Raw genomic sequence first — 26,558 nt, 5'->3', positions numbered from 1 at the left:
GTTCATTAGGAAAAACTATGGAGATAGACCAGATGTTGACATATACTACTGCAGGAATAAGATCGACCACAGCAGAAATTATGTATACTAAGGGTTAGGTCGTGCCTTAGACATAGAGATGCACAACTTAAAAGGAGATTCCTGAAGTTTGAATTTCCTATAGCTCCCCTGAGATTTTAAATCCAGAGTTAAAGAAGTAAACATGCGCTGAAAGGACTTTATCTTCACTAATATGCCAGCTTGCACATCTGAACAGGCACAGTGGTGTAAATAATATGTTTTTCAGAAGGACCTTAAGTGAATTGTATGTCATATACTAGGTGAACAAAAATATTGTGTGCATTTTCCCCTTTCTTCTCATAATTATTTAATGTATTTGTAGGTACAATAATGCACACACTGAAGAAGTTGGGAGAATTAAGGTTACCTTAGGAAAGCTGATGTTATAGTTTCCTAGCATCCATGTAGTCTGCTTTCTATTCTGCTATTTAAGTAACATAATCTAATGGTATGAAAGATATAATATCCCACTTTAGATACATATATAAATCATCAAGTAAATTACTAAAATAAGCTAATACCGTCTATGTATAGCCAAAATGTAAACTCTTTCTTCATAATGATCAAAAACCCAAGAATCGGCTTGAGGTAGATAGTGTATATAATGTGGTTAAGTCCTTTATTGAGTGGTTTTGACAGCAATGCCATAGTTAATTTTTGGTCACAACTGTGTTAAAGTAGACAGAACAATGCAGTTAGTAAGACATATATATTACTAATTTTAAACAAATATGTGAACAATGAGAAAAAAAGCCATGATATGAGACTAAGAAAAAAACTTCAAATTAAGGGAAGCATGACTGCTAGCATATTAAATGCAGCAGCCTTTATCAGACTGACCGATATGGCTGTGAATTATTTGGGTCTTTTATTCTAAAAAATAGTTAATATCCTATAAGCTGCATTTCCCTTTCAATATCTGAGAAAGTCGTAACATTGTTTACAGTAGTGAGAATCATATATGCCATGCAGTATTGCATAATACATTATTAAACAGTAAAAATGACATTTTTTCCGCGGCATTGCATACAATTAAAATGTTTCTTCTGTACATCATTTGGTTATTATTTTTAGTGCACAGTATTTACCCAGGTCCTGATGAGAACTAAAAAGTTTACGTCAAACTCTGACAGAGTTTTGAAAAGATGCTGGCATTTCTCTAATTGTAAGAGTTCTCTGAGAAGGACATTCTCACATAGAAATTCTGGAGTTGTTTCTTTTGGGGGAATAGATTATGCCATATTAGCCATGGACATGTGAGACTGGTTTACGTACTTCGATGTTTTTTTTCCATTTCCCTGTTTTCCCCACTTTTACACCTGCTTAAACTGCAGAATGACACAGGATCCGCAATGGTGAATCTGCTTCTTGGGAATTCCTCTGCTTATATCATGGGAATTCTGCCAGATTGATTAAATCATCTGTAACTCCGTGGAACAGTACAAAATTGCCAATAATGGCCATGAATCTACATCTATATTTGCTACCTATCTTCAATTTGATAATTTTCCCTTATATAAATAGAACATGTGTTAATACTGCCTGTCACTCCTTTATAGCTTTCTGTATAACAAGAAAGATCCACTGGAATAATAGGTGGCCTTTTGCATATTCATATAGCCCTAAACAGTAGACATATATTCAAAGAAAGTCATGCCAAAAAGGAATGAAATTTCTAAATATGGATCCAATTCTGACAAGTACAGGAAGGCTGTTTTACAGGAGGGACAGATGATCATAGATGAAATATTTGATTTGAACAAGTGTAGCAATGAAATTTATGAATATAGTATAACTTTTTAAAGTCAATTTTCATTCAAATTCCATCCAAATTTCATTCTTTATTTACTTTATACCTAAAACAAAATAGTGATTTTATGCTAGCAGGTCAAAATGTCCAGCATCTCTGAGTAAGTAATCATATACTTACAGTTCTGCAAGCATAAGCATCATGAAACAAATTGCAGATACACTTTTCCACTGGATCGTGCTCATTATTCCATCTTTTTCATGGACTTAGTAACAATCTGCACAGATTCTGTCAGCCATCATTTCAACAGGCTACAAATATGCTTATAAATGAGATTTTCTTTTTACAACTGCATTAATTAGAAATAGAGCTCAATCATATTTAATCAATGAATTTCATTTGTTACCTATTGAAACATAATGTTGCTGAGAATAAAACAAAAGAAAAAAAGAAAAAAAAGAAAAACAGAAGAAGATGAAGACTGTAATGTAGTAAATGTCAATATTAGCCTGCCTCTGCTCCCAGCACGTCAGTGAATATCTTATTGTTAAGTTCAATTATTATACTTTCTTCATTCTAGTGTTTGTGAAAAATCCATTTGATTTTTCAGTAATATTCAAGTAATTTTACAGAATACAAATTGTATTTGTAATTTCTGATGGCAGAGTACTACAGCAAACTGCTTAGCTAATGTTTGAATGGAATTTTACATTTGCATGAGTGGCTTGAATAACAGAATGAGTCCCTCTAAACCTGGTGGACTGCCCATGATTTATACTAATTTAAATATAATTGTAACAGATGTTTTGTTTTAAATTAAACTGATCTCTGTGGTTGTCTACCTTTTATAATTAGGTCTTGTCTAAGTCTCTGCATTGGACACCATCTGCAAGGATTTAGTGTTAACTGAATGCATTGTGTTTTCCAGCATAGGGTGAATTCAGTATATGAAATCTTGTTCTCAGCATGAATAATACCACCCAATGCATTTCATTTGGCTATATCACAACAAGATAAGAGATAGGAAAGTTAATACAATAAATGAGTTAGTTTATCCAGAAGGTAGTGCTTCAGAGTATAAAATGTGTAATGATATATATTTCAAAATGGATGTTGATTTAGCATGTGGCTCTCCAAAAGGCAGTTTGTAGAGGAAAGCTAATATACAACTTTAGTCGCTTGAAGAATGGTGATTTTCTCTCAATTTTCACACAGGTACTGTTTGTTTTATTTATTAGAGGATACTGTTATGAAGACAATAGTGGGTAAGGGTTACATCTGTTGTTTGTTCAAAAGCTAGTGGTGCACAATGCGGAGGTGGACTGTGGCAAACTGCATTCTGAGAGTGGACTTGGGATAACAAATTGTTTTTTCATGAAGACTCTTGGTGTTTAGAACCACACATAAGGATAAGTTGTTGAGGTACAAGAGGTGAAACAAGAGTGATCTCAGTGACTGAAAATTATTGTTTCCCAACTTTGTTTCTTCCACTGTTATTTTTGTGTTCTCAAGTCATTTAGTGACCTGAGGTGATATTGACAGGAATTGACAGAGCACATGCTGCTGTTGGCAGCAGAGTCCAGCAGTTGCTCTCTGGACATGGAGAAGGGGAAACAAGACGAAAGAAACCCAATTGATGTTCTCTAAACATAACATATGTAAAGATAATAGGTTTGATTTAGTTGAAACCAACCTCTTTTTCCTGTAGAAATGATTTCCCTCTCCCTTCCATTGCAGTTCAGGAAAAAAGTCAGGAATGATTTTTTTTTTGTCTCTCCCTCTCTCTTTCCTTGCCCGCACAAAGAAAACGTGGGTTGATACCATTTTTATTGTTCTGCTGGGGTGGGTTTCAGACCTCACATTAGCATATTGAATGTCTAATTGAATTCGGGGACTGTGTTAATCATCTTGTTTTCTTTAGGGCTGGTTGGTGAAAAGCACCAGTAAATGATCTCTTTGGCTTGGGGTTAGTGTGTTGCTGCCACCCCAAGAAAAAGAAATCACGAAGGGGGAGGGAGCTTGGGAAAGGCGAGTTGACTGAGTGATGTCTGGAGGGCGAACTCGTGTGTCTCTTTGGTGATGTTGTGTGCTGCTGTATTGAAATCCACCCCTCTGCTGGAGCTAAGGCAAGAGTTGGAGGCATCTGATGCTGCCGTTTCCAGGGTGAAATTTCCAAGGCTGATCACTAAAAACAACCAAAAAAAAAAAAAAAAAAAAAAAATCCTCAGCAAAAATAAGCATCGGAACAGAAGATCCGGCATCTCCCTGTCCAACTGGCATAACCCAGACAGGCGTTTGAGAACCATCTGCCTTTAAACTATCCACGCACACGGAAAAATATATACACATACAGAAAACAAAAAGAGACTACAAGTAATGGCCACCACATTTATATATATATAAAAGAGACAGAAAAAGAGCTAGTATGGGGGAAAAAAATGGAGGGGGGGGTGGGGGGGGGGGGGAGAGAGTGTGAGAGAGAAAGCCTCCCCCTCTTCCCCCGATGAGTTTTTCGCAGTGCTCTGGTGAGGCTCGGAGGTGGCTGGCAGCGCAGGGGGCGGCTGCTGCCGCGGCTGGCGGGGCTCCGCGCAGCGCAACGCTTCGGGCCGTCAGCACCACGGCTCCGGACAGCTCCGCGCCTCCCGCTCCGCGCCCGGCGTGGGGCCGGTCCTGCCCCACGCGAAGTGCCTCGCTCTGTCCGGGGCTGCTCGGCACACCTCGCCGCTCAGCTGCATTGTCTCCTCACGGAATCGGCCGTCAGGCGTAATTACCCCCATTTTTTTTTTCCCCCCTTTCTCTCTCTCTCCTTTGCAGGAACGACTCTTTGGGAACCTGGTCCACCCAGGGATGTAAAACTGTGCTTACCGATGCATCCCATACGAAATGCTTATGTGATCGTCTCTCTACCTTCGCCATTTTGGCTCAGCAACCTAGAGAAATAGTAAGTAACGAAGGGGGAAAAAAAGCCTGTTCTAATGCAAAAGCACTAGTGCGGGTTGGGGGTGGGGGGGGGAAGCGGAGAGGGGGGAGGGGGCTGGTCGAGCTTTCCTCTCAGGTATATTTCAGGCGTTGCATTGAGGAATTGTTTAATATTCCAGGTAGGCTAATGTTGTTAGTCTCCTGGTGTACACAGTGTCTCAGAGAAACAAATTCCAGATTCTGTGATATTTTCATGTTCTTTAACTCTGTGTGGTTGTTTGGTTTTGCTTTTTGGTTTTTTATTTTTCGGTTTTCTTTAAAAAAAAAATAAAAATAGCCTAATGGTGATGTAAATGTGTTGAAAACTTTTGTATTGAACAATTATCAACTTAACAAGCTTTTTAAATTTGCAAGCCTTTCCAGGGGAATGTATAGGGTGGCTTTATTATTGCTCTTGGTAGGAAAATCCTAGATACTGTAGTTAGACAGATTGCATATCTGCATTGAACATTTTCAGGAGAGATTTTCAGTGTAGTCTCTGATACAGTGTAAGAAAAATAATCAAAATTTCATGTAAAAGAGTGAACATGAAGGATATCAGCAGACAGTATTTCTGAATGTAAAAAATAGCTGAAAAGCAAATATTTGTGAAGTTATCACGTACAGACTTCATTTTATTTTCTTGGTTTAGCAAACATATGATCAGACTCTTTAATAGCAAAGTAGATCAGCTTGGAACAAAGTGTCTGAAATAAAATGTTACTTTCTGACTGAGATGTGGCCTAAAAGTATATTAGCATTTTCTCTCATTTGGGTGATGAAAGATATCTTGATAAAATCTAATTTGCCATACCTCCCTGAGGCTTTAAACAGAGTTTTTATAAATCAGGCACCAAATCCTTTCAAACTTATCATTTTATTTTTTTTTTTTCAATTTTCATTAGCAAAGACCATATCTATTACAGAACATGAACACCTACGCATGGAGGGAAAACCTTGCCTTATATCTGACAGTAGTAGCTTTCTTCATAGCAGGAAAAGCTACTTTCTTTTCAAGGTCATTTATTTATTTTTCTGTTTTACAGAGAAACAGATTTCAATCTAATTAACTCTTAATTTGAAATACTTATGATATTGTTGCCATATGTGTCTTGCCATTCTTTCTATATGATCAGAGGCCCAAGGAAATTAACTGTGCAAGAACGGTAGATGGAAGTCAAAGTTATTAAAACTCAGAAAGTTTGATAATTCTACAATAATCATGAATCAATTTCTTGGAAAAATTAGTGAAAGGTCTTTAATATACTACTATTATAAAATCAACCTGTTTCTTTAATACACAATTCCAAAAATTGTTTCTCAAGACAATTTTTTTAAAAAAAATAATTTTAACTGGAGGGTATTTTAAATGTGTGTTCATGTCATAGTTTTCTATCACATCATAATGTTACTACTTTCTTTGTTTCTCGAAAAATTACACAGATATTCTAAGCTATTTTAAAGCTCAAAGCTCAGAGGCCTCTGAGGGTTGTATCAATAATTAAACAGATCTCAGATTTATGTATGTATCAGTTTTGGAATTAAGTTGATTTCTACTTTATATATAACATTACTGAAGCTATCTCTGATACTGTCTGATTTTATAATATATTTACTTTATTGCTTTTTTTTGTTTGTTTGTTTTTGTTGGGTTTTTTTTTTTTTTTTTTTTGTATTTTGACCTGTTGTTTTAACTTCTGGTGAATGGTTTCCTTCATAGTTATCTGTTGTAACCTACAGATCATGGAATCATCTGGTACACCCTCAGTAACCTTAATAGTAGGCAGTGGTCTTTCTTGTTTGGCCTTGGTCACCCTAGCAGTTGTCTATGCAGCGCTATGGAGGTATGTAAAGTTGAATGTGAATACATAGTTGTATTTAGTTGATTTAAAGTTTAAAGACACCATTAGATTAAGCATGTATTATTTAGGGGAAAGCATTTTTTTTCATTGCTAAGTCTATTGATGTGATTGATTAGTTTTCCTCTCTTGGCCTACTAGCAGCGGTACAGCCAACTCATCTTTCCCCTCTTTAGCATGAATGATATTGCTTTTTTGGTGAGGTATTCATAGCACTAATGAACACTTTACTTGGTTCTTCTGTGTACTGTATTTCATGTAAGAAAATAAAGTAGTCTCAAATAGTGTGCTGGTACTGTCCAATAATGGACTTTCTTTCTATTCTAAGTTTAATACATGGAAGTATTGTTTCAAATTTGCAGTAGACAGTCATAGAGAAAACAATTTGTGATGTGGCTAATTTTGAGATCTGTGAGAAATAACATGAAGTGTTAGTGTGGAAAGTGAGAGGAAATGTCACATAAATTAATAAGTATATAATTTTTTTAAAAATTGAACCTGGGTTTTCACTTAACTTTTTCCATAATAAAAGAAAAAAAAATCTTTGGTAAAGAAGAACAGGGAGAAAGTAGTACTTTTTAGAGAAATGTAAAGTAAGTAAGGTTTTTCTTTTAGAAGCGGTTTGATTTTACACCCTTTTTGACTTTCACTCTTTTATGGAGCCTCAGAAATTCACAAGATTAGACAGATATATAATAAATATAGAGCATCTAGTCACATAAGTTATAATAAGTGTAAGAATTATAAATTCCTGTCTGTCAAAGCTAAGAATATTTCTGGAAGAGTATTTCCAAAGAATTTTAGTGTTATTTTTGCACTCTGTCATGTTTAGCACTTGGAAAGAAATACTGTCATGCTCAATGAAGCTGGTCTTCTCCATTGTCTAACTTTCAAGCTGAGAAAACAATGTAATGTATTATAGAGGACCTAACATGGGTTCTGCATCCCTCCAGCTGAAGAAAACTGATAAATCATGGTCTTCTATCATCTAGATATTTTGAAAATATGAGTACTGAGTGGCCCATCATTTGCAGCATTAAAATTTTCATTGAACAAGTCTTGAAAGCATATAGTAACCAAATGTACAGAGAAGATAGCTGAGATGTATATATAATCTATTGTTTGTTATTACAAATCTGCAGGTGGGAAGAAAGTTGAAAATTTGACCCCATGTCTATGTATTTGTATTTGGAATATCTTCCCTTTTTTACCTTACTTTCTTCTGTAACGAAGGGCTAAAACTAGTGCATTAACAGAGAAACTAAAACTCATCCAACCTTAAGTCAGTTGTCTGAGCTCCTCCTTGCACACTGTATTTACCCAACTAAGATCTTTTATAGGCCACAGATACTCAGTGTTGGAATCTTGCTCAGGTGAATCAATAGTTGTCAAGTTGGAAAGTAACAGAACACTGACTGTGTAGACAAAGGCACTAGACTTCCAGTATTTGTTTTCAAACACATAAACCCAGCCTTAACAGCGCTATTCTATTTTTAGGAAGAAAAAAAAAAATGAGCTGTAGTATCAGGGTTGTTCTCTCTTCCTATCTAAAAAGAAAGTAACAACGTATTACCTAAGTTGTAGTTGAACAAAAAGGACTGTGATCTATTGTATATCCATTGCTCAACATCTGTTATGGGGGCAGCATCCCTTATTATGACCTCAGAGTGTCAGCTATAGGCATACAGATCAGGAACAGAAAGCAATTAAACTGTATTGAAAAGTATACAGTATAGATAATAAAATATTCTAACATGTGACTTGATCTTCATATAACTGAGCACCCTTAACTTTCACTTACTTTAGCAATGAACATTTACTCTATTAGTGACTGTGTCAGTATGGTACATCAGTTGAAACCATCATCATTCTATTTCTATGATCAAACATATAAAAAGCTGTGTACAGAAAAATGTGAACATTTGCATCTTGTGAGGAAGTAGGTAAGAGCATTTGTACTTTTTCATCCTAAGTGTACTTGTAAAATGAGTATAATTAGTTGGCAAGAAAGTGTCTGCTGCTTACTGTTATAATTTAATCTTTCTGAACAAGCATTAGCTATTTTTGGCATTAGGTTTTATGAAGATGAAAATCTTATGGTATTACTACTTCTATACGTAAATTATTTTGTAAAGGTGGTGTAACTTCAAAATTAATGTTATCATGATAACAACAATACATTGCAATATACATTCCTATATTATCGTCAATTAATCTGCATCTTACTTATGCATGTAGACCAGATCTTCTGTTCATGTAAATCACCCTGTGCTTCTGAAATTACCTTTGTGACTGGTTGATGCAAACAGTGGGTATTCCCAGGGATAAGGAGAGAGCAGGGAAGAAACTTGAATGTGTCCAAGCCCATTATCATCAGCATGATGTCAGAAAACTGTTGTCCTAGTTTTGAAAAGAACCGTTGACATAAGCTTTTTTTTAAAAACATACAAGAGGGAATATGTAGGAAAATATCATAGTTCTTACGTCTGAAATGTAATGGCTCACTGATACTCTGAGCAAGAGAATACATCGTAGAGTGCCTTTCTCTAGCATTTCTAAGATTTGCATTAAAACTTTGTGTGATTTAATAGTTGCTTTCCTTTTAAAAAGGTTGTAAACTCTCATTTATTTATTTATTTTTTGAACAGGTACATCAGATCTGAAAGGTCAATAATTCTGATCAATTTCTGCCTGTCTATTATCTCATCGAATATCCTTATCCTGGTTGGACAAACTCAGACGCATAACAAGGTATGGCAGATTCTGTTGCATTTGCACTTAAGTATTCTTGCTTCTATTTTATTTGTGTTTTCCTTAAAATAATTGCATTTATTTAGTCCTTTGTTCATAGGAGTTTGCATTTTTGGTGGGCTACTAACCGACAAGGAAAAATATTTACTGTGTTTCAGTTATTTTTGCCCCTCCAGAAATCCCTTTTGGTATTGTTCCCTCTGGATAAGCTGTGCTCTCCTTGGTAGACTTGTATGTTTTCTGAGTAAATTTCAAAGCAAAAAGTTCAAAGACTCCACATCAAAAGCACAAATTCGGATTCATTATAATAGTTGTAATAGGATTGTGCTACTTTTTTTTTTTTTTTTTTTTGTCTTTTTATTAACGCACTGGTACTCGAAAGGCAAGTGGAGATTGCTCAGAAGTTAGAGTACTACTCTTGAAAAAGTGCACAGACAGACATCATAACAAGCTATAGAACTGTTAAATCTCTGACTGATGTAGCTATAAGAAAGTAACGACCCTGCATATCTTATTTAGTGGTAGACTGCTGATTTATTAGTAATCTGTTCTCAGACTTTCTGAACACACTCATCATTTGCCTCTTTCCTGCAGAACAGGGCTGTGTTAGTGTTTGGAGGAGCCACTCAGTCAGCGCCTACTGATGTTGGGCAACTTTTAGCAGTGACAGCAAATGATTGTTTAAAATTATCTGTAGCTACCTAATAGCTTGGAATATAAAATAGAATGTAACTGGCAGATAGGTCTGTAGGTAATAGAGTGGTGTTGAAGTTTGCAGAGAGCAAAAACCTGTGAAATAATTCTTTAGCCCCGCGTTTTATATTGCATAATGCACTGCTCATGTTGATTTTTCTCAATATCCAATGAAATTCCTTCATCATTCTGCTGTAATTAGAGTTTCTACTTAATCTACAATTAGCCATTTATTATTTTCAGATGAGTTCTTAGAAATTTAGCTGACAGACGTATCATAAGCTCAATAGGAGTGATATTGCTATACTTTGAAAGACATATTCAAAACCAAAAATTATTTCCAGTGCAAAACTTAACAAACTTATTGAAATTAAGGTATTAGTGTGTTCAACATTTTGAAATTGTGTAGAGTTGCAAGCAAGCAAAATATGATTTTATAGAGGGAAACCACAAGACTGTCACAGACTTTGTTCAGATAAAAAAAGTTGAACATCTATAGCTGACTTCAGAATGCCAGTAACAGTGGAAGGTAGAAGAAAGATTTAACCTCTCTAGAATTTCCATACTAACATACACTGTCATGTATAGTATGTTATTATCAATTTCAAGGCTGTATTGCCATTGTGGAATTGAGGTTTGAGTGCACCAGAATGGTGTATTTGAGAATGTATTCCTGAGGTATGTTGTCAGCTTTACTTAAATGTTTTACGCTGGGAACACTGAACTAAAAAACATCCTCTTTATGAATCTTAATCTCTTTGAGCTCCCTTGCTTCTGCTTACTGAAATCCTAAAAGTGAAGAGATTATATTGAATTCTTTTTGTGAACTGCTGATCCTAAGAATAGAGATGTCCGGAGGAAATTATTGACAGAAAAATCAACATGTCACATGGTTTTTTGAATATACAGCTGGAAAAAAAAATGACTCTAAAGTACCACTTTTTACTTAGCTTGTCTTCTTTCTGAGTCCATGTCTTGCTCTTGATACATGTACCACCAGGGAGCTTCTAGACAGGGAGTACCTCTGATGGATCAAAGGAAGAATATATTTTTTATATTGAAGATACTGCTTGTTACGCACCAGAAGACTTTTTATCACTAGTTCCAGTGACCTGTGAATTTATTGTACCTTCGAGAGACTAATCTGAGAATGTACCATCAACAAAATGGCCAGATAAAGCTAGTGTTTAGCAAAGGCTTAGACAAATTAACGCAGTCACACCTGGGATAAGTTCTGGCATGATATGTTTTTCAATACGAGTTCTAGAATCTTTATTTTTAGTACTCAGATACAACCATAAGGAGTCAGTGTTTGGTTTTTAGTCCTTGGATATAGGTTACAGTACTGACATCTGTAGGAAAAAATATGTTTTCATTTTGCTGAGCTTGAAAATTAAATATGGAAATTAGAATTTTAGAAAAATCTGTGCCTCAGCTGTGGTTCAAGGTGAAAAACATTGTAGAGTTTGTTTCTAAGATTTTATTATTATTTACCACAAGTCAGAACAATTTAAGCTTTTAGGGTTTGTTTGAAAGCTTTGAGTGAAACCTTGGAAAATACTTTATCAAGAAAAATGCAATATTCAAGTCAACTTCTTGTAATTATTGTTCTAGGTTAAAGACTGATGGTATTTTATGGTCACAAGATGAGATCAGTGGTTTTAACATATCAGAGAATTTGAAAAATATGATATGCTGTAATTGACTGCTTATTTATTCTGTTCTCTTCTTATTCTTGAAATTTTCTTGTTATTGGGCATCTAGTTAGTGACTATATGATGCTGTTGATGTTTAAAGAGTTGAACAATGCTCTGCTTTTCCTTGTTGTGCTTTGGATTTGCTTGAATTTAAACTGTTCCAAGTACTATGTGTGTGTATATTCTCTTTGAGATCGGATGTTTATAAATCTGGATAAGGGTGAATTCAATTTTAAATTTGAATCATGCGTGAATTAGGTGTACTGAGGGTGTATTAATGACAAACAGGATTTTGTCAGTTGTTGAAGTTCATAGTTTTCTCTACCTATGTTAAATGTTGAATCAACCACTTTTATTAAGTTCAAAGCTATTCCATCTCCAGGAAATTTATTTTATGCATACAATTTTGTAATGTATATATTGAAATTTATGACAGAAAAATTAGTTACTCTCATGGTCTGAATAAGTGCAAATTTCCTTTTATTTACTTTCTACTTTATGTAAATCATAGATACATGTCATGTTGAGTTTATCTGTGCTCTTTTAAGGTTGAATACATCCTTGATGTTTTTATAAAAGCTTCTTCTAATGGGAACTGCGTTTAAATTTTACACTCTTGATAGCTCCACTGAGTTCTGCCTTTCTCAGTGGAAATAGAATATGGTATTTCTCATGAGCAGAAATGGCCACATTATTTACAAAAAAGCATAAAAGAAAGCATAGTTTTCCCATTTCTGGAAAGCATACTTTTTCCATTTCAGATATTCTTTGTTTTCTCTTGTTTCAGTGTATAAAATGTAACTAGAGGACACTAACTTTGGACAAGAGGTCCACGTTGTTGTCATGGTGTTATCTAGATCAGGCTATGTCCGTGACAGGCTTCTTAGCTAGATTTAGAATTCTTACTGATCTGGGAGGGAGTAAGATTTGTCTTGGAAGATTTGGCCTATAATAGGGAAAAAAAAAAAAAAAAAGCCTTTTGTATCAAACTTCGGAGATTTCTGTATTGTCAGATTCTATTTTGAAGCACAGTTCACTGAAGAATGAATTTGCAATAATGTTATTAATTTAGTTACATATCATGTTTCTCTATAATCAGTGCTGTACTAAGTATGATAGGCTTATTAATTTTACTTTGATGCTTCTTTGTGTTTCTTGTTTTCATGTCCAAAGTAAAACTTAATGTTAGATGTTAGCCACATAATCAAATTTAAATTTGAGGATACCTGTAATGCTGTTGATACATCAGAGATACCCTTTTTACAGCTAAATTTAGTTGTGGTATTGAAATGTAGGTTCTCAAATTAAGGAAAGATAACACTTTACATATATAACCTAACTGCTCAAGTATCTGTTATTTCACAAATACTGTGAGATGTCCTTACATCTACAAAAGCAATATGCTTTTACTTTGAAGGGATTGACAGCTTTCTTTGGGGAAATCTATCAGCAGTTTGTAAGTTTCACTGTAATGGAACTCCTACTATATTATCTGTTTCTTAATGTTCTTGCCATTGGGAAAATATGGTTTTATTTCTTTTCTATGTGGACCTTTGGCACTAAAACAATACATCTTTATTATGTTACTGATTCCATTTAATGAACAGATTTTCTACTCCAAAAAAGTTATTGCTTAATATAATGTTGAGTTTTCTTTTAAATAAATTTTCTTTTCTTTTGCCTACATTCAGATAATACATTGTTTTCTTCACTTGACTAAGAGAAAACACAGTAGCTTTTTAATGTAAGCAATTCCTGCTTACTTGTTTTCTCTGTGAGGAAAACAAAGCTGAATACAATTTAAAATAAACTACGTGATGCATTTTATAAATGGGCAAAAGTTAATTATTTTCTGTATTGTCTATTTATGATGGTACTCGAGTTCATTGCTGGAATTCGGGTCACTCGTAAAAGAGTAGGCATATTTTTAGAAATGTCATAAAACCTTGCACATTTTGTTAGTCAGACGTATGTGTGCCAGGGAATACCAGGAAAGATGTTTGGGAACAAGACAGCATTTAGCAACCCTGATATTCTGTATCAACCCTGTTTAATTGCAATATCCAGTTTATTATGCTTTCTATTTACATTTTTTAATTAATCTCACCTGAAAGTAGGTGAAAAAAATGCAGTTATTTTTGAATTTGTTGTCTATGACCACCTAAAGCATATAACATAAACAGTGATCCTGATAAAAGTATTGTGAGCAATTACCCATTTGTGAAATTTTACAGATTTCAAGATTTAAATGGCCAACTGGATAAAAATAAACCCAGTTTTTGCTTTGTTTCATTCTTTTAATAGCCATTCTAGGCTGAAAGAGTCAAATAGGGGTAGATAGCTGAGAATCCACAGCACCATGTTCACACAGCACTCTGAAGCAGCTGACTGTGTAACTAGGACTCCCTCAGGTTTTGAGAAACAGTGGGTGGAGGGATCCCCTGAGAACCCAGCAAATGTTCAGGTGGCATTAGTGCTGTCTCTAACCATGTGGCTCTTGCCCCATATCTGCCACCGCTTTACAGATGCAGGCATCATAGCAATATATCTCCTAGGAAACAGCGGGGGAGACCTAAGAGCAGATGGAATGAACAGGGAAATGATGCTAACACAGCATTAAGGTTGTTTTAGAAAATCAATGAGGATGTAGGGAATACAGTGTCTCAAGCAATAGCACTCTCTATTTTAGCTCATGCTCTGAGAACTTCAGGATGATACCACCCATTTAAACAGTAAGGCCTGGGCAAGTACGTCCTTCCATTTTTTGCCAGTACCCAGTTGACATCTGTGCTGATTGTCATCTCTTTCTTTGTGTTCAACAGTTTATTGAACAGAATAGGCCAAATCTCACAGAAACCTACCATTAAATAGGTCATCTCTCATAGAACACTGTGCCACACACATCTGCCTGCTGTGTATTAGGGAACTCAGAAACAATTAACTGAAGTGCCCACTTAACATAACTATTACAGGAGTAGGTCTACTTAAGCAATACTGTTTCACTGTTCCAAATTATGACAGAACCTGTTGACATCAGCAGAATTAACTACCTATTTTTAGATTCTTAAGGGAACCCCTGGGAGCAGATCTTCCTTACTCAAGATCAGTAAACATTGTCATTCATGCTACTGTCACCTGCCTCAGAGGAAAAGGTAACATTTTTCTCCTAAGTGCCTGACACTCTGTTTCTCAAAATACATCAACTTTATCATTCAGTTTGCTGCTTCTAAAAAAACTAGAAATTTTGATTTTATGTGGGCTAAGGAAAGAGACTGGGTAGACATTATCAGCATGTAATCTCTGCTTCCAGTCTCCAGAACCTTGATCAGAGCTCTGTGACCTATTGTAGAATAACAGAAATTTTCAGGTAGGAAGCTTATCTGGTTCAACCTCCTGCTCAAAGCAGAGTCAGCTGTAAGGTCAGAACAGGTTACCCAGAGTTAAAGACTTGACTTTAAGTAGTCATGTCTTGAAAATCTCCAGTTGTAAAGACTGCACAAACACCCTGAGATACTCCTTCACTGCTTTACTGTTCACACAGCTAAAAGGCATTTGCATGTATTTTCTTTGGACTTTTCTTGTTTCGATCTGTGTTAATTGTCCTTTGTCATCCCAACACAAATCTCTATGAAGACACTGGCTATATCTTCTCAGTCAGCACTTTGTAGGCACTATCAGGCTGGTCTTATGTCCCTGAAGCCTTGTCTTCTCCAGGCTGAGCAAGTCTGCCTTCTTTGGCTTTTCCTCACAATACGTGTGTTCTAGCCCCAAACCATACTCATGGCCTCTGATAAATTCACCTTAAGTCTTTCTTGTATTGGGTGTCCCAATTGTATTGGACATTATATTCTAGATGTGTCCTAATGAGTGCTGAAAAAGGGAGTCAGTCTGCTAGCTGTGCTCCTGTTGATGCAGCCTTGAATGTGCTTGACCAGCTGTGCTGCCAGGACACACTGTTGACTCATATTTGGTTCACTTACCCAGCCCTCCTGCGTGTGTAGGTCTCTCTGGATGGCATCATTGCCTTTGACCATGTTTGGTCCTATCTTCAAAGCTTTACAAGAACTTGGTGCCTATTCCCTGCCAGTGACATTAAAGACAGGTCCCTAAGGTACTCCACTTATTATTTGCCTCCAGGTAAATTGCCACCCAGTTCAAACTCTTTTTTATCTTTCTAGTTGTTTACACATCTGCCTGTGACCTCCCAGTCTGGATATAAAAACATAGTTGGAGATCTTATTGGAGCTCATTTAAGTGAATTTAATAATTTTAATTAACTTAATGAAAACAAAAAACAACATTTTTTTGTATGTGTGACCCATGCCTCGAACATGTGTCAGCTCCAGCAGCTCTCAGCTGGCAAGTGTCTTCACCCATCCAGCCACTCATGCAGGCATGCTGAGAAGTGCAGCACAGATGTATTGTGTTCCCTCTGCCCTGATTGTAGTGTTGGGCTTGGTGCTGCAGTGTGTGCCTTACTTGTCCTTCCTCAGCCCAAAGTTAACAGACCAGGCTTTACCCTCTGCTGTCCTCACAATGGTATGTGCTGGGAGTTGTTTGTTTTCTCCGTGTTCTTCAGGACCTTTTTAAAATAGTTTGATATCTTCTAGAATTCATCCCCACAGTCCTGAGCTCATTCTCTCATAAACACCTGTTTGAATCATTTCAGACAATCTGTTGATGACTCAAGTAGCTATTCTGGGCTTCACACCTACTCTCTACCTCTGTGTTGCTTATTTGTTGAATTCTAGAGGAAATAGAATAACAGTCAATGGAACTTAGATGGACCTACAGGCAAATGTGTTTTCATTTATGTAACATTAGTCTTAAAAAAAAAAAAAAAAAGGGAAAACATAAACATTTGTAAGTGGCACCAGTAAGGAGGCTATTAAATGAGGGTATCATAGGAATATACTTCACAAAGCTAAACAATTTGAACAATAACACTAACAGCAACACCAAAAATCAGTATTCAACTACTTGGTTATTTTCATTATAGTATGAAGGTTGCATTTCCAACATGAATTTTTCTATGTGGGTTATCATGTCTGAGACTGCAGGCATACAGTTTGCTTGCTGTATATACCGAATCAGATACGAAAATCACATCAAGATGTTTTTGATATAAATATCTGGTAAAATAATACATTAAAAGTTGTATTCTTAGATAAACGTAATGTAAAACTCATGTTCTAAAACAGTTTGTATAAAATCATTATTTTGTATTTATATCAAAATAAAACATTAGAAAGCACAAATTCTTTTGCAAGATTATCATTTAAGGAACAATAGTGTAAATCCCATGCAAAAGGTTATTTACTTATTGTACTAGATTTTATTTATATTCCCCTACAATTCCCTGTTGTGTCTGCATATTTTCAGGAACATATGGCATGGTTTAACCTTGACATACACTATGAAGTTCATTTGTACAGTTAACTCTTTTGTTTATTTATATTTTTAAATTCTCATATGTATGAGTTTTTGGGCATCTCTATTTTGCAGTTAAGGTAAATTAAAACTGGATTAATCAGATTCTTTGTTTGGGCTTATTAGAAACTTGAAAATGAGCATTCTTTCTTTAAACACTACATACTTCACTCTGAAAGGAGTCACATACAGTTCACAAAATCAGGCTCAGAGCTGGCTTAAGAGATGGTATGGAAATGAATTGTGAGATTTGTGTTATCACTGAAATACACAGAGCTTCTAAGTGAATCAGTTTGCATTTTTATTCTGAGGGCTGGGGGAAAGCAAATCCTGTTTGCTAGATTCAATCAAACTAACGCAGAATACTGTTTTGAACAGCAGCCAGAACTAATTGTTCCACATATACAAGAAGTTTTGCCCCAGCCAATTGCAATTTAGCCTACACTCTACCTTTAATCTTTACTTTTTAGCAAGTAGGTGGAAAGTTAGGAATGATCACCCAAATCTTGTCCATTCCTGCCTTTTCTTTCTAAGAAAAAAAAAAAAAAAAAAAAAAAGTGGTCTCTGTGCAGAACCCATTGAAGTTGGCATTCATTAGATGTGATCCTAGTATACTTATAGCGTGAGAAAGAATAGTGTTAGATGCTGTAGATCACAGTGAGACTTAGTCACAGTGGGGATGCTCAACTTGTTAAGAAACTCCTCGTTACAGTTAGGCATCAAAAATAACATACCCAGAGATCCTTTTCAGTGTTAGTGTAAAATGCATTCAATTCCTCTAGTTTTACAGATGCTGAAACATGATCTTTTAGATTTGTTTTCTCGGACACTGTATGGGAACTGTTGAGTCACAGCCTGAACCACTGATTGAGTACCTGGAAAAAGAATCAGTGAGCCCTGGGAGCACAGGTGAAGGCAATTCAGCTGTGAGATCAGAAGGGGTGGAGCCTGGCTGCATCTCTTTAAGACCTCATTTAAAGGCTGACTGCCACTGTAGAAGGATCTCTGGTTGGAGATCCCTCGCTTGTGGACTCCTTTCTGTGAGTCTAGGTCTTCAGAGATGGGTGAGCACCTTTACTTTTCCTGTGAAATGCCATCCTACCCACACCAGTCACTTTGCTGTTGCATTCTTGTGTTGGCCATTCACTGTGTTAATCTTTCCAATTGTAACAGATGCACATTCTTGTTACATTGAGTCCCAGTGAGTCATACCACAGACATCAAATATGGTGCTGAAAAATTTGACAGTAACTGCATTCTAGTGTTTTTCTCTTTTGATGATTTTGTCACAATTTGTGTAAAACTGACACTGTGGTTGAATAAGTAGGTATTTTGTGGAATTTAATAGAAAATCATGCTCAGAATACTTGTTGAAAGAAAATTGTAAAGGTAAATTTAAGAAGGGTGTGTTTAGCTATAATCATGAACATTTTAAATGAATGTAATTGTGAGATTTGCAGAACTGCAGGGAAGTGTACATGTTTGTGATAAAAAGGCTTCATGCTGTTAAAACTGATAGAATTTCTGAAATGCCAAAAAAGTTCAGTTTGCACTAGAGTTGTGGGTTTAAAAACAGGATGGAAAACATGTTAGTATCTCTCTTTTCTGAAGAAAACTGAAATATATCTGGCACAAAAAGTCCAGCAGTTGGAAGGAAGTATGAATAAGGTTGGCACAAAATGTTGTTCCATTAGTAAGTGATTACATCTCTCTCTCTCTCTCTCTCTCTCTAATTAGTAGCATGGCATATAATTAGTGTTCTATGCTCTTTATTTCATAAAGTCACATCTTCAAACTGTCCCATGTTTGTTAAATAATTTCTTTAAGGTAGGGATTAGATTATTACTCTTTAAATACCACTTAAATTTAGGTGAAGGCTTAAAATGAATATGGTGTCCTTAACAAGCTTAGCTGAGCTGTGCAGAGCAACAAGGCAATGTGTCAGAACCTACAGCTATTGAATTTCAGGTTTTAAAAAAATGGGATTAATTTTAAATCTGTTGTTATTTGCATTGAGATTTTACACTTCTTATATTTAAAATGGCTTTCAAGACTGTCTTTGGAGCATATCCTCTTAAGTCAGTCAGAATTCAGGCTTTAGTGCAAGCAATTTAATTATTGCTATAAAACTTTCATTTTAGCACTGCTTATCTTTTAAAGTAAATACAGGGTAGTAATAATGTTTCTCTGAACTGAGTGATCTCACAAGGCTTTGCAGTCATACTACAATGGAAGTAAAATGGCTTTGCTATGAATCGTAGTTAGACCGTGGTATCAGTGCAACATTAATTATGGAACTGCTGCTAGGCTGAGTTTGTCTCTTGTTACTATTCATAAACCTCATTCCATAAAATCTCTCCAGAAACCAATTTGAAAGAGTTTAAACCTGATCAAATGTTGGTTTCCCTTTGTCTCTGAAGGATACTTCCTTTCTAAAGGAAAGAGGACTCAGCATTAGTTTTTAACACTGGACTAAATATATTCTAGACATAGAATTAAACTTAAGTGAGAAGGCTGATTCACATTCCATTAAATACCTAGAGAGCATGTCTGTCCTAGTTAATCATTGGCCACTAAACAATAAAACATGTCTGTTTATTTGTAAGAAGTTGTCAATCAATTACAGATAGGAAGATTACAAAACTTAGAGTTGTGTCATTAATTCCTAGGCACGCAGTTTGCCAATACAAAGTGTAAGGCTTGAAATCAATTAGAACTAATTGAAATTGTGCTGCTTTGAAGTTGCCACAGCTAGAAGCATGCACGCAAGTTATTGATACATCTCACCTGACACTTGTTATCCCATGACAACTTGACTGCAAATTTGAGCCTCTGGAGTGTTCACTGAAGTTTCAGTACTCACTAAATACTTTATGATATGCAAAGCAGATCCAAAACTGCACATTGAAATTTTTTGTTGAAAAAGTACTATGTAAATTTTCAGTTTAGGCTATGTGTGTATTGCTCCTACCGCAAGTATATTTTGGAAGTATCTCAGTGTTACCCATCTTAAATAATTCGTATGGGCTTTGATAAACTCATCTCACAGTCCTTCTGAAATTAAAATTTTGTTATGTGTCAACTAGGACTGGATTGAGTGACTTGGATTAATTTGTCATTCCTGGAAGTTTACAAGCAGAAACCTGCTGGCATGCTGTGAAAGCTTACGCTTCTGGAGAGAATACCTTTAAGTTTTTTGTTTTTTTTTGAAGAGAAGGAAAGAAAATAGATGATTATGAATGCATGAAACAGCATTGCAACGCACTCCCTAACTTATTTCTTCCACAGGCATCTTGTTTGGCTCAAATGCACGACACTGTGACAGTCTGTTTCTCTGGCCCTGACAAAAGCTTTGTTTTCAGTTTCTTCTAAAAAACAATCCATCTGAAATGTAACATTATTTAGTTTCTAACTATAGGAAAAAAATTGTGCAGCTTCTGGCATCTGGAAAGGAAAATTTCTACCCCACAATGATCTAAACCTGCTAGTGCAATCAGTTTAGAAAGCTGCTGCGTGTGCAGAGGATGGCACTGACTTCAGTAGTAGGCTCTGCAGGCAAAGTGGACTGATCTGCATAGATCACAGAGTGTCTGATAAGGGAATTCCCAGCAGAGGAGTGGAGAGAATACAGATAAACTTTTCAGCAGTAGTTTGTTTCTAACATTGTCATCTGATGCATGGATACAGTCTGGGAGATTTTCTAGGAGGAGACATTCATGCTAAGTATATAATTTAAAATCTAACATTTTATGCTTGCTAATTTTAGTTGCCAAGATGCATCTGAGAGACATGTATCATTAATTATTAATTATTGTTGCTGGTGATAAAAATAAACCTATCATTAAGGCTCTGGGAGTATTTCCAACATCAACAAATTTTCAATTTAATTTATTAACATATATAAATGTATTTTTTTTTATTTCTCCCTCCAGTCAGACCCTCAACTTAGTTTGTACTCACACCTCCCACAGGGAAAAGCCTGAGCAAATATATTAGCCTTGTACTGTTTTCTCAGTGTCAGCACATTAAGATGTCATCTCTCCCATAGAAGCACAAAGGTTGGGAAAAAGGTGAGGACACCTTCAGCAGTACTGAGACAGCTGATCATTTTGACCTTAGGAATGTTAAGTGGTACACAGAAGCAGTGGATGTTCTCAAGAAAGCTGGATCTGAAACTCTCATCAGGTGTAACAGAGTGAAATCGGATGCTTTGTTTCTGCCCAACAAAAATAGCAAGACTGGTATAGCCTACAGGGGAAAGCTGTACTAGAGGCTGTGTTGCTGTAAAGCAGACAAAGTTTGCTCTTATTGATTACAGTCATATATCAGCGGAATCAAAGGATGTGTTTTGTTTTGTTTTGTTTTGTTGGTTTTTTTGGTTTTTTTTTTGCATTGGCAAAGGCTTCTGACTGGCCTGAAAATGTTATGCACTGAGCATTCCACATTTCCACATGTTACACAGACTTGAGTGGCTAAGTATGTAAGCCTATAATGCTGGTATACCTGTGAAACAGATACCAGGAGAAAAAAAGTCTCAACTCTTGTTGAGCATACAGATGGATACAAATAACAGTATTATCATCAAAGACAATATTTAGAAATTCTGTGAGATCTACACAGGTCTCCTCTATTTTTTCAAAAACTGAGGATAATTTAAAGGATGTGGACATCGTTATGATCACATAGGCTTTCTTCAGTGCTCAGATTACACTGGAGAACAATTCTCTAATAATTGCAAGGCACCGGAACTTTGTAAGAGATAGAGACAGTGTCCAACTACAAATTCAGATTCACCTACACAGGAGGTGACGGTGTTCTGGGACCATTGGAGGGTTGACCCAATACTCCCTACATGAACTCTAACAGAAACAACTTCCAGAAACAAAATATTTTGAACAAGGTTCACAAGTTAGAATTTGGGAGATAGAAGTAAAGAGGCCATACACAATGGATGGGCTGCTTTTCCTTCTTTCCCAATGATATTCCCTGTTCTGTTCTAGATATTCACAGATTTTATGGTCTGTGTTCTGCATTCTACACAAATAGCTCCATACAAGCTAAAAATCTACCCCTTCCCCCTGAGATACTATTTTTGTCAGCAGATATTCTATTAGTGTGTTTTGTTTTACATGAGAACTATTTGCATTCCACATGCATTAAATTTTTAATATAAGACAGTTAAATATGGAGTCAGGGGTTAATCATTTGGTTAGCCATGCAGTTAATAACTTAAAATAACTGAAGGGATTTTATTTCCTCTAAAAAGCTACTAATGCATTATTTAATAAGTCATAATTTGAATATAATAAAATGCCTAGATTCAATCAATGATAATTGTGTTACTTAGAAACAATCTGAAGTTATGCACAATGAAAATGATAACAGTAGCATTTCCTTTCAGTCTGAAGCTGTATGGCAGACATCTGATTCCTTGAGCTTTATGTACAGCACTGTATTTTGCTTGATATTTATCATTATCTACATTTCAAAATAACCAAATCTCAACTGGAACAGAACTCAAAGCACTTTGATAAAAGGATTGTTATATGTGCTCATAATTTCTAATTAGAAAGGGAAAAAAAAGCTGAAAACAAAGATAATGTGTTACTAGAAATCCTTATTGTCATTAATTACATCCAGAGTGTTCCAGCACATAAAGAATATGACTAGAAAATAACAGTCCAACACATTCAGTAGACAGGACAGCTATGCACTCCTAACTCTTGGGAAAATACTGTCAGAGCAGTTGAGACACTGCTGGCTTTGGGGAAAAAGAAGGGCGCATAATATTATTTCAGTTCTTAATTGAAATATACGGGTCACTTCTTAGGAAGTGATGAAGATCTTCTTGAACATTATGTGCATTAAGTCCCTCACTTTCTGTGAGGAGAGAAGAACCACCTCCTGGCTTATACTGGTTTCAGTTGAGACAGTGTCAATAGTACACTGATATTTTGATTGTTACTGAGCAAAAGGTACATGGCAGGGGCAGGACTAAAGTGAGCCCAGGAATGGCCAGTCACTGCCTCCATTATGATGCAGGAGGGCAAGGGTGGGCAGAGCCAGGACAGCTAGGCTGTAGTGTCCAAGGGGTTATTCCATAACACCTGACACCATGTAAAAGGTCATAAAGCTGTGAGGAGCTGTTTGAGGAGTTGATCACTGTGGGGGGTGCAGGGGGTTGGAGGTGGATGGACATTGGTCAGCATGTGGTAATAACAGCATTTTCATATATGTGTCATTATCATTGCTATTTTTTCCCCCCTTTTCTGACTTAGTAAATACTTTTTGTCTCAACCCACAGGCTCTATTTTATTTCCAGTTCTTTCTTCTGTCCCACTGTAGGAGGTGTAGTGAGCAAGCTCCTATGTGGTGTTTAGCTGCCTGCCAGACTGAACTAAAAAACAGCCATTTCTCATATGTAGGAAACAAGAAATGTTTTAGGTGAATATTACTGCTGATCTCTGTGGGGGAAAAAATAATCTATTTCCAAATTAGAGATAAAGAAATAAAAATGGACTTGTCATAGTCTCTACTTTCATCAGTTACCCCTTTTTTACTCCTTTATTTCTTTTATTATCTTTCTTCATTTCTCATCTAGCTTTGTGATTTTTCTATCTTCTATTTTGAGTCTTGCTTTCCTCACTCTTTGTTTGGCCCCACGTAAGATTTGCTTGCCTGTTTTTCTGTCATTCAACATTATTATCAAAGCTATCATTTGAAAATTCAGTGATATCTATGCAATCATTCTCCATTTTCAAAGAGTGAAAAAATTTACCAGATAAAGACTGATTTTCTGATTAGGTAGGCTTTCTTCAACATTTAAATTTAACTGGAGGACAATTTTTTTCATCATGGCAGAGCACTGGACCTTTGTAAGAAACAGGTAGCATCCAAATACAGTATTCAAATCCAGTTCTGGCTGTGGCCAGTCAGACAGGTGTTGTTTCCTCTGTAGAAAATGTTCCATGTTACGGGATCACTGTAGGATTTATCTGATGTTCTGATATGGCGTCTGAAAGAAAATACTATAGTGGTTACGAGTCTAAGAAGTAGCAAGTCTCCCTCCCTCCCCTTCTGGTCCATTCTTTCTCTCTTTTGGAAGCATTCTTCTATGCGGGCTTTTATAGTTCTGAACAGATAAGCACTATTGGAAATAATGGTCATCTTCTCTTGTTACATTTAAATTATCAAGTATGCTTTGTCAAAAAATATATGCTGAACATTTCAAGCAGTTGTAATGCTCAAATGCAATAGCTCTGCCTCATAGGTAGAAAAATGAGAAGTAATGGAAAGTGTGATTATGAGATGTGATAGCTCAGTAGGACTCCCATCATATACCAGTGAGACTAATGCTGTATGCAAGCAGTTCTCATTGCTGTGCTTTTCAATAAATGTTTTGTTTTTCTTTCCTTTATTGAGATATAGTTTTGAAAGTCAGTGGGAAGTAGAAATTATACAGCTGTATTTTTTTTTTTTATAGAATTGTACTGTATGATGATGCTGTATATGATATTTTATACCGATAGAGGAATGTTATTATTAAGAGTCTTCCATTTAAAATTCAGTAGCACTAGCTAGAGTGGTTACAAGCTAAACCATATTGCAATGTAATGCATACATGATGTTCCTGTGGAACAGAAGAATAGGACTGAAAAACTCCCTGATTTAAGAGAGCCAAGAGCTCTAAAGGCATGTCTGGAAGCCCATTCACAAAACCACACATCCTGTCATATAATTGCCCTGCTCCTGCATGGCTTCTTGCTCTTATGAGAAATCACGCACTGTCACGTTTTTTTTCATTAGTCAGCTGAATGACAATATTGTCTTTTCTATACTTTCAGAGTACGCCGGACATTTTTTTTTAATATTATCTAATATTATCTATGCAAAGAAAAAAAATTATCTATCCTTATAGTAGAGTTATTTCTCCCAGTTGACAGAATTAAACATTTTAAATGGAGAAAATTGAATTCAGTAAATAAATAAACGATGATTCATTTCACACCCACCTTCCAGACTGGTTAAGGCCCCTTTTATTTCTTAATCTCTCTGCTGTCAGAGGTTGAGACCATTATACTGATACTCAAAGCATTGTGTCTTGGTCTGTCTGTGCCCTGAATCTAGCCCTGTATCTATGTTTATTAAAATATATCTTCTTAAATCCATGTTTAATTATATACTGGGTTTAAAAACAAACAAACAAGAGGTCAGTGTTGTTAATTGGCTTGTATATACTGCCAGTAAACTCTTGTAAACTAGCAGGTGGAGATTAAGAGAACTACATGAAAATTGTCACACCCAGCACATATTATTGTGATTTACTGGATAAAGCTCAGAACTGTTAAAATCGAGGCTGATTCAAGTTTTTCATATTCATTTCAAAATGCAGCAGCCCTCCACAGTCTGGTTAAGCTGTTAGTTTACAGTTGTTTTGTATGAAGTACTCAGCACAAAGTAGTTGGGGATATACTAGCAAATATATCCCTCTTCATTTCTATTCACTGCTTTTCAAAGAGTAATAGCATGGTTGCTGTTCTTTTGGTTTCTTTAGTTCCCTGTGTGGGATACATTGCCTCCTAACACACATTTAGAAGTAGATTTTCTGTATGGCACTTTCTAAAATGCACAATGCACCCAGATTATAATGGGGGCTATGCAGCATAAAATCCTGTAGTGCTTTGAAATTAAGCTTAAAACCCTGCAGAGCTTTGGAAATGAAAGGCTTTTGTACAGCAATGTGTGCTGCATCAGAGTGAAGAAAGGCCCAGAGACTTTTAACATATGTGACTGGAACTGGAGTAAAGTATTTTACATAGGACCTATCAAATGAACACAATATTGCATTGACTATGTCTGCAGCAATAACACATCGTACATTTGAGCTACTATTAGGTAACAGTATGTAAGAGTAATTATGGCTAGTCTAACACAAAAGCAAAAATTCTACTTGCTCTAAAATGATCTGTTTAACTGTGGGATGCCCTTCTTTGCCTTGCATGTGACAGTCCATATGATATCTTTTATTTTTAAGGTGTTTTTAAATGAAAAGATCTAACCATTTGTTATACAGCTGTAGTAAACAGAACATTTAATCAGCATTTGATAGATGATGGTGCCTGCAACTGAATTAGACCTTAACTCTGAAGAGATTTCTGCATAGCCCTACCAAAGCTTTCACCTTTAGGATAGGCAGTATGTTGTAATGGTTGTAGCATTGTAAAAAATGCTAAAATAAACACTATTAAACAGTTCTGTGGATCAGCTAGTTCTTAAAATATTGTTCCTGAACAAAAGCTCCCAGTACACTTATTAAAATAGCCTTGTGAGGAAGTCCTCTATACTTTATTCAAAATAGTG

General features: G+C 35.8%; 1 protein-coding gene across 1 annotated transcript in view; it reads left to right on the top strand.

Moving 5' to 3' along the window:
- Positions 1–26,558, top strand: part of ADGRB3 (adhesion G protein-coupled receptor B3) — a 427,438-nt gene that overhangs the window by 328,646 nt on the left and 72,234 nt on the right. Inside the window, exons 17-19 of the mRNA XM_015859145.2 lie at positions 4,625–4,751; positions 6,509–6,612; positions 9,276–9,378. Of these exons, the coding sequence (XP_015714631.1) occupies positions 4,625–4,751; positions 6,509–6,612; positions 9,276–9,378 (334 nt within the window). The remainder of the gene's footprint in view (positions 1–4,624; positions 4,752–6,508; positions 6,613–9,275; positions 9,379–26,558) is intronic.

Source organism: Coturnix japonica, chromosome 3 (assembly GCF_001577835.2).
Source record: "Coturnix japonica isolate 7356 chromosome 3, Coturnix japonica 2.1, whole genome shotgun sequence".
NCBI classification, from domain to species: Eukaryota; Metazoa; Chordata; class Aves; order Galliformes; family Phasianidae; genus Coturnix; species Coturnix japonica.
Note: the sequence above shows the minus strand (reverse complement) of the source record. Positions and strands in the feature narration are given on the sequence as shown.